The sequence below is a fragment of the Varanus komodoensis genome, unplaced genomic scaffold (assembly GCF_004798865.1).
Source record: "Varanus komodoensis strain SLA01 unplaced genomic scaffold, ASM479886v1 scaffold19, whole genome shotgun sequence".
NCBI classification, from domain to species: domain Eukaryota; kingdom Metazoa; phylum Chordata; class Lepidosauria; order Squamata; family Varanidae; genus Varanus; species Varanus komodoensis.
Window position 1 is genome coordinate 11,968,835 of NW_025335550.1, and position 7,521 is coordinate 11,976,355.

At 65.0% G+C, this 7,521-nt stretch overlaps 1 protein-coding gene across 2 annotated transcripts in view; it reads left to right on the forward strand.

Annotated features, from left to right (window-relative positions):
• The first annotated feature begins 2,254 nt into the window (after positions 1-2,254).
• ZNF276 (zinc finger protein 276) overlaps positions 2,255-7,521 on the forward strand; it is a 6,654-nt gene continuing 1,387 nt past the window's right edge. Inside the window, exons 1-9 of one of the 2 annotated variants that reach the window (XM_044427829.1) lie at positions 2,255-2,738; positions 3,073-3,128; positions 3,831-4,322; positions 4,745-4,823; positions 5,574-5,633; positions 5,848-5,958; positions 6,043-6,118; positions 6,512-6,629; positions 7,398-7,497. In XM_044427829.1, coding sequence (XP_044283764.1) covers positions 2,299-2,738; positions 3,073-3,128; positions 3,831-4,322; positions 4,745-4,823; positions 5,574-5,633; positions 5,848-5,958; positions 6,043-6,118; positions 6,512-6,629; positions 7,398-7,497 — 1,532 coding nt within the window. In that variant the 5' untranslated portion in view covers positions 2,255-2,298. The remainder of the gene's footprint in view (positions 2,739-3,072; positions 3,129-3,830; positions 4,323-4,744; positions 4,824-5,573; positions 5,634-5,847; positions 5,959-6,042; positions 6,119-6,511; positions 6,630-7,397; positions 7,498-7,521) is intronic. The other variant, XM_044427830.1, reaches the window with a different exon arrangement.

Here is a 7,521-nt window from a genome sequence, read left to right on the forward strand (position 1 = left end):
CGCGGAGCAGGGGCGCCCGGGAGCCGCGCCGCCGTCGCGGCCCCGCGAGTCGCCCGGAGCCGGTGGGCGCGGCGCAGGGAGGGCCTGCGCGCCGAGGGCGCGGGGCTGGCGCGGGGCACGTGCGAAGCGACTGCCCCTCGTCCACTTAGTCGAAGGTTGTTTTTATCCTGGTCTACAGCCTTCAGATGCATGAAGCCCGCCGGGCTTGCTCTGAAGGATACGGCACCAAAGGAAGATGGCAGAGGAGGGAAGAGGAGAACTGCCCGCCTGTCTCCCACGACATGCAGCAATTCCCCCCATCCCTGCCGGCCTCTCGCGTTAGGCGGTGCTTTCTTCGGCCATCCTGGGCCCAGCCAGTCCCTCAGCACCTCCTTCCCCTGGGCAGGTTTGAATGATCTCAACCTGGAGATGTGATGGAGAGCTTCTGCTGCCGGGTCTCCTGGCCCAGCCTTCCCCAAGCAGGTGCCCTCAGCACCATTCCTGCCCACTGGCCACACTGGGCCAGATTGTGCAAGGCCCTGCTGCCCCTGAGGAAGATAAGGAGGGGGCTGAAGCCGGCGCTTCACATGGAAGGAGTTTTGCTTGCACCGTTTGGTGATGCAGCAAAGCCGACTCACACATTGGTCTGCCTGCAGCTGCAGCCGCCTGCGCGCCATCTTGGCCCGTATTTACAAAACTGTTTTGGCCTGCAGATCGTCCCCAAAAGCTCTCGGGTCCAATTCAACGGGCGTGTTGTGGGCTGCAGCTGGCTCCACACTGCCCTGGCAGGGATGGGAAGCAACTCGGCGGCTCCGATCGCAATGCCTGGGCCTCTGCCCTGGGCTTATTCTTGGCCCAAAACCAGGTAGATGAGTTGCTCTTAATCTAAGAAACCCTCAAAAAGTACCCAGGACAGGGCCCTCCGTCCTGGCACGAGCACACAGAGGCGTGTGCCCGGGCATCTCTTCTGGCATCCACAAGGCTCCCGGCCCCTGCTGGGCTTTATTTAGTTCGTTAGGCTTTTAAAGTTGTTGCGTTTTAGTTGGGATGCAATCCTGCTGAATGCGAAGTGCACCCCGCCGTCCTGATCACCTTCAGGACAAGCGGCTTGGCTTGCAATTGCCACAGTTTGGCTGCCGGGCACGGGGTGCCCTGCGAGCGGTTGCGCCCACCGTGGCAGCCATTTTGCGAGAGCACCCCTGAGAGTCCAACTTCCAAGTGTGCCCACAGCCTGCCCAAAGTTGGGGCCCATCGGCCAGGATTGGGGACCAAAGTGCCTTCGCTCGGGCCCGCTGGGGGTCCCCCTTTTGGTGCGGGGGCGATGGGCCTCTTTGCTGGGCTCGGGGAACGCTTCTGGAGGGCTGGGGGAGTCTCAGGCGCTCGAGGAGGAATCCGATCGCCGCTGCCCAGAACGGGCCCCGAACTCAGCCTTCCGCCCCGATTCCCCCCGCACACGCGCTGACTTGAGGAGGGCCGTGAGCGGAAGGGATCCCGGGAGGGGCCGGCGGCACTCGTGACACCTTGCAGGAAGCGAGGGCTCTGATTGGCCGGGCAGCCGCAAAGCCGCTGACATCACGTCAGAGCCCGGGAAGGCCGCCCGGGGCTTTCACGCCCGGAAGCCTCGCGGAGCAGCAGGGGCTGATCCGGCTCTGGGGCCGGAGCAGCCCGAGGCAAAGCGCCCGGAGAGGAAGGGCGCCTGCCCCGTTCCCCCCACAGCTCTCCGGAAAGGGGGAGCCAGGGGGCCGGGGCCGGGGCCGGGCCCAGGCGGCGCTGCTGGCGGGGTTTTGCAGGGGAAGCGAGGCACAGCCCGCTGCGGCTGCTGGCGAGGCCGGCGGCGCTCAGGTCCGGCCCAGCGCCTTGCTCCCGTGGCAGTCGCGGGGTCGCTGTCCGTGAGCCACCGGGGCGGCGTTTCGGGGGCAAAGGCGCCTGCCAGCGGGAGTCTGAGCAGCGCAAGTGACTGGCGCCCGTGGGGAGGGCCGGGCTGGGAGGAGCGCTGCACTGCCCGCAAGCGCCCGGTCCCAGCGGCGACCCGGGCCGGCCTCCCGCCCTGCGCCACCGCGGCTCGGCAGCCCACGGCCAGCCGGCCGTGCGAGCCGCTGCCCTCCAGAGGCGCCCGCATGCGGGGCCCGTCGCTGCCGCCAGCGGGCACCTCACCTCCGCGTGGAAAGCAGCCTCCGGGTCCTCGAGGAGCGGCTGGACGTGGCGCCGGGGCAGCCCGTGCGGCTCGGCTCGGGGGAGGCATGCGGTGGGCTTGTGCCGCTTCCTTCGGCGTAGGCTCCCGGCTGCCGCTTGGCCCTGCGCGAAAGCGGCGGTGGTGCCATGCCCTCTCCCAGGGGGGTGCCCTGCGCTGCAGCGGTGGCCCAGGCCCGTCTGGGAGGGGCTCCCGGCCCACCCAGGCGCACGCCTTGGCCCCCCGGGCTGACCCCCGCCCTCCCTGTGGTCGCTGCAGGGAGCAGCCGGAGCCTGAGCACGGGGTACTGCCGGCTGTGCCACGGGAAGTTTTCCTCGCGGAGCCTGCGGAACGCTTTCGGGAAGGTCCCCGTGATGGGGGAGAGCTCGGAGAAGCAGCGGCGCCTGGACCAAGTCTTCTTCACGGACTTCCAGCGGCTGGTGGGGGTGGCCGTCCGGCAGGACCCGGCCCTCCCCCCGTTCGTCTGCAAGAAGTGCCACGCGCAGTTCTACAAGTGCCGCAGCACCCTCAGGGCCTTCATCCAGAAGGTGAACGTCTCGCCCGCCGGCCACCTCAAGGCGCGAGGAAAGTAGGTGGAGCGGCATTCCTCGTTCGCGGGGCTGGGCTGGGTGGCCGGAGGCCCACGGCAGCCACGCCTCGGTGGCGCGTGGCAGTTGCCTCTTCCGAGCCTGAAGGATCGGCTTGTCCCCTCTTGGGGGTCGATCTGCCACAACTGATTTGGCATGCGAGCCAGTGAAGCACACTGTGGACTAGTAACTTGCGTGAGCTTCTTGGCAAGGCCAAACGCCCAAGGAAAGCTGCCTTCCACCGAGGCAGGTGGCAATTTGCAGCTGCTCCTCCTAGAGGACAGCCTGCCTTCTCCGGGAGGCATCTGATCTGTGCTGCCCTCTGTTTGTGCACAGGAACCATGTGGTCCAGCCTCACCTGCCTGGCCCAGAAGGAGACGCTCCCTGCCTGGGTAAGCGGAGCGATTCGGCCGCTGCTGAATGCTGCTCCCCGGGCTGCCAAGGGCTGCTGCATTGCTGCCACAGAGGCGCCCCCCCCCGTGCCTGCCCCCATGGCTGTGAGGGGGCTTTGCCCCCGGGCCATTGGAGATCCGTGAGAGCGTGGCATGCCGGTACCAGCTCCCGTTTTTCATGTTCTTGTGCTGTTCTTTTTATTGTTTTTAAGTTTGTTTTCAGTGTTTATGCAGCACTTGCGGTGGCTTTTTTGCCGAATGAGGTACCTAGATCATAGGAAGAAACAAGCAGCTCCTTGGGAAGGCCATTTTCTGGCCCTGGGCAGCCCCAGAGGCTGTTCCAGAAATTTTCCAGGAGGTCCAGATGTTGTTACCTACTTGAAACGCTCCCGTGTTTTCTTCCCGCTTGTGTTTTTCTGTGGAAGTCTGTTGAGAACTGTGGGCGCTGCTGAGGAAGCCTCACACCGGGGCCTCTGCCTCGGAAGCGCCCTGGGGCTTCGTCCCGAAGCCACGCCGGCTCAGAGAAAGGCCTGCGCCGCCCGGCAGCCATTTGCAGGCAGACCCGCCCGGCTGCCCCGCTTGGCGTGGGGGGCGGACCCTCGTGCGCGGGGACGGACCCTGCCCGCTAATTACGCCCGCGACGAGGCGGGGGGGCTCTCTGAGCCGCCTGACCGCCCCTCCCGCTCTCCTCCCCGCGAACAGCAGACCTGATCACGTCCAGCCCGCAGTGCATCCGGAACCTGGTGCTGTGGACCCACCACCACGCCGAGCGCTGCCAGGTGGCGCCGCACCTGCAGAGCGTCCTGTCCTCCCAGTACTGCGGGATCATCCGCGCCGTGTGGGGCTGTGCCGAGGGCCACGACTACGTCATGAGCACCGACTCGGACTGCAGCGCCGTGCTGGCGGACGGCAGCCCCGCCGTCAAGTGGGAGCCGAGCGCCCAGCACGCGACGGGCAACGGGGTAGACGCCGCCGGCCCGAGGGCTGCCGGGGCCGTGCCGGAGCCCCCGCACGGCACGGCTAGGACGGCGGCTGGCCAGCAGCCGGCAAGCGGCGGGGTGGCTTTGCCTCCCTTCGGCACAGAAACCCAGGAGGCAGAGCGCCAGGAGGCGCCCACGGTGCAGGAAGCCTCCGGAGCGCCTTTGCAGGACGAAAGCCAGGCGCAGCCCGTCTGCCCCCTCAATGGGAGCCCCGGTAAGTGAGCTTGCAGGGCGGGGGGCCAGCCGGGGCTCCTGGGGCAGGTTTGGCCTTCAGGCCTTCCCCGGACAGCCGTTCCCCTCTCCTGCAGCCTGGCTCGCGTGCAGACCAGTTCCGATCTTGCGGCAGAAGGGGGCGGGCGGCCCTTCTTGCGTGTGACCCCAGAGCTGCGTGCCGGCCTCCCCGTTCTGTGGCCCAGGTGTCCTCGCCGCTGCTTTTAATTTCTGCTCCGCCAACGGAGTTCCCTGTGCGTTTCCTCAACCCAAACGCCCGGTCCTCCTCTGGGGGAAGCCGGCACTTGCCCGGGGCAGCTGCCACCCACGCAGCTGTCCTGGGCACGAGGGGCCTGTGGTGCAGGGGGCGTCGCTCTCCAGGGCCGTGCCCCCCCCCATAATGCTTGCTGTTCCTCGCTTTCCTAGGACCCCCGAGCGAGACGCCAGCTCTGTCGGCAGCATCGGATGAGCGGGTAAAAGACGAGTTCAGTGACCTTTCTGAGGGGTGAGAGAAGAGTGGGTTTGCCATGTTGTTTTTGCGAGCATGACACTGACGGCAGGGATCTCGAGCCAGGCAGGGGCCGGCGTCCCGGGGGCCCCTTTGGGGAAGGGGCGGTGGGAGCTGCAGCCTGCGCTTTGGAGAGCACTGGTCTGGGAAGCGGCGGCAGGCCTGGCTGTGTCTTAGGGTGAGAAGCCGCATCTGCCCATTTCACACCCTGCAAACGACTCGAAATCGTTCAGGGATGGATTCGTTGCCGTTTGCACCGAGTCAGGTGGATAAAGGGCGGCTGGACTGGGGGCAGAGACGGACTTGTTGCTGTGGCAGTTAATCCAAACGGCATGACTTGGAGGTCGGGTCTCAAAACCTTGGACAGGCAACAGCATCGTGTCCTAAAACCCGCCTTGGCTCGGATGAGAGCAAGGATCCTGGTTTTGGTGTGTCCACCTTTAAAAACCCGAGAATGTCGCCTTCCAGTTGGTCGGCTGAGGAGCCAGGTGCCTGGGCAAGAGGCCGTTTCCTGGCACATGTTTGATGTCGTGGCGCCCCCCCCCCACAACTTGCTTTGGGCACCCTCTTTTACAGAAAGGGAGCGCGATGTCTCCCGAATTCAGGACAGCGGATCAAGGAGGAAACAGACTCGCTCTCCTTGGCCTGAACTGTCTGCTGAATTCCACCCCACGTGCCCCCAGTCCAAGCGCCAAGCGAAGCGTCTTTTGCCCTTCCATTTAGTAAAGAACCTGTTTCCTTTCTCAGTGATGACAACAAGCAAACGCTGTCTTCAGACGATTCCTTTGAGCCCTACCCAGAGAAGAGGTGGGGCCCTTCCCTTCCCTTCCCTGGGGGGGCAGCACAAGGCAGGGCTGGAGGAGGGAGCACCGTCTGCAGCCCCCGCAGAGCTCTGCACGCCTTCCCCGCTCCTTCCACTTCTGGCTTTGTCGGGGGCGACCTGTTTCCCCTTTCGCTAAGTTTTGCCATGCGTGTGACCCGCTCGGCTGAGGCAGCGGCCACTGTGTTCCTTCCCCACCAGGGTTCCCAACAGCAGGAGAGCGAAAAGCAAAGAAGCAAAGTTGAAAGAGCCCAAAATAAGGAAGAAGCCGGGACCTAAACCTGGCTGGAAAAAAAAGATCAAGTGTGAAAGGTAACATACGCAGCGCTCCAGAGGGTCAGATCCCCGGAGGACGGCGGGTCTCCTCACGGCTGGCCTGTTTTCCGGTTTTTCCAGGGAAGAACTGCCAACCATCTACAAGTGTCCTTACCAGGGCTGCACGGCTGTGTACAGAGGCCCGGAGGGCATGAAGGTACGTGCGGTGCAGCGGGCCGACTGGCCCCCGTCCCGCTGCCCAAGCACTGGCCCCTCGGAGCGGCTGTGTCTTCAGGGCCAGGCCTCCTCCGTCACAAAACCAGCTCCGCGCACGGAGTATTAACGACGCCACGTTTCCTTCTAACAACGAGGTCGTGGCCGTTGACCATTTGCCACAGAGCAACAAAATAATAACCTGACCCACTGCCGTCTTCTCACGGGCTGGTGGCCTCATTTTGCGAGGGCGGCCCTGCGGAGCAAAGCAGCCGGGCGAGCGATCGGGCCCATGTGCGGTTCCGCGGCAGGGCCGGCAAAGAGGCTGGCGCTCCCCCGCCCCGAGGGGGCTCCCCACACTGGTTGCGTCATGCTCCCCGTTTCCCCCCGGCTGTAGAAGCACATCAAGGAGCACCACAAGGAGGTGCGCGAGCGGCCCTGCCCGCACCCGGGCTGCAACAAGGTCTTCATGATCGACCGGTACCTGCAGCGCCACGTCAAGCTGATTCACACCGGTAGGTTGCGGGAGGGCGGGGGGCGTGCTGCCGCAAAGGGCGGCCTTGCGCCCGCGTAGGGATGAGGATGAGGACGAGGGCGCTGGAGGCAGCGGGGGCGCGGTTATTCACCAGGCTGAGTGCGGGAACCACCAAGGCGGAGGGGGAGTGCGGGGCCACTGGCTTCTTCCCCGCACCAGACCAGCCTAGAGCTGGAGCAGCGAGCAGTTTCCGCAAGAGCTCGGCGGCTTTTCCTTTTCCAAGAATCTGTTTTCTTCTTCGTTCCCTCTTCCACAGCGCCTTGAACATTGTCCGTGCGGTGGGTGGTGCCCGTTGGGAGGGGAAGGTCAGCAGGTCCTTCCGCAGAGGGAGGGCGGCCTGCCCCAGAGCACTCTCTGGAAGAGGCTGGGAGAGGATTCCTCTTCTGGCCCCCCACCCCAAATCCTCTTCAAAGGCTTGTCTTCGGGGGGGGGGGGCGGTTCAGGCCCCCGTGTCTGCTTCTCTGCAGCGTGTAGCGTTCAAGCATGTGATGATGTTGCTCTTGGTGGCGGTTTTACCTGCCATTAGGCAGTCGGGGGTTCTTTTCAAACCCCTCCTGCGTACGTCGGATGGCTCCTTTCCTTGGAGAGTGTGAGCTCGACGGGACTCTGGCCGCAACCCCAGAGGGACTGGAGGAACGCCAAAAATAGGGACGGGGAATCGGCAGCAGAAAGGCCCCCTCTCCCACGCCCGTGCATGCCAGAAGCGGGAAGGGTTCCGGCGACTTCTGACCCGGCTCTCCTCCTGCAGAGGTACGGAACTACATCTGCGACGAGTGCGGCCAGACGTTCAAGCAGGGCAAGCACCTCTCCGTGCACAAGATGCGCCACTCGGGAGCAAAGCCCCTCCAGTAGGTGCACTGCCTTCTTGCCCG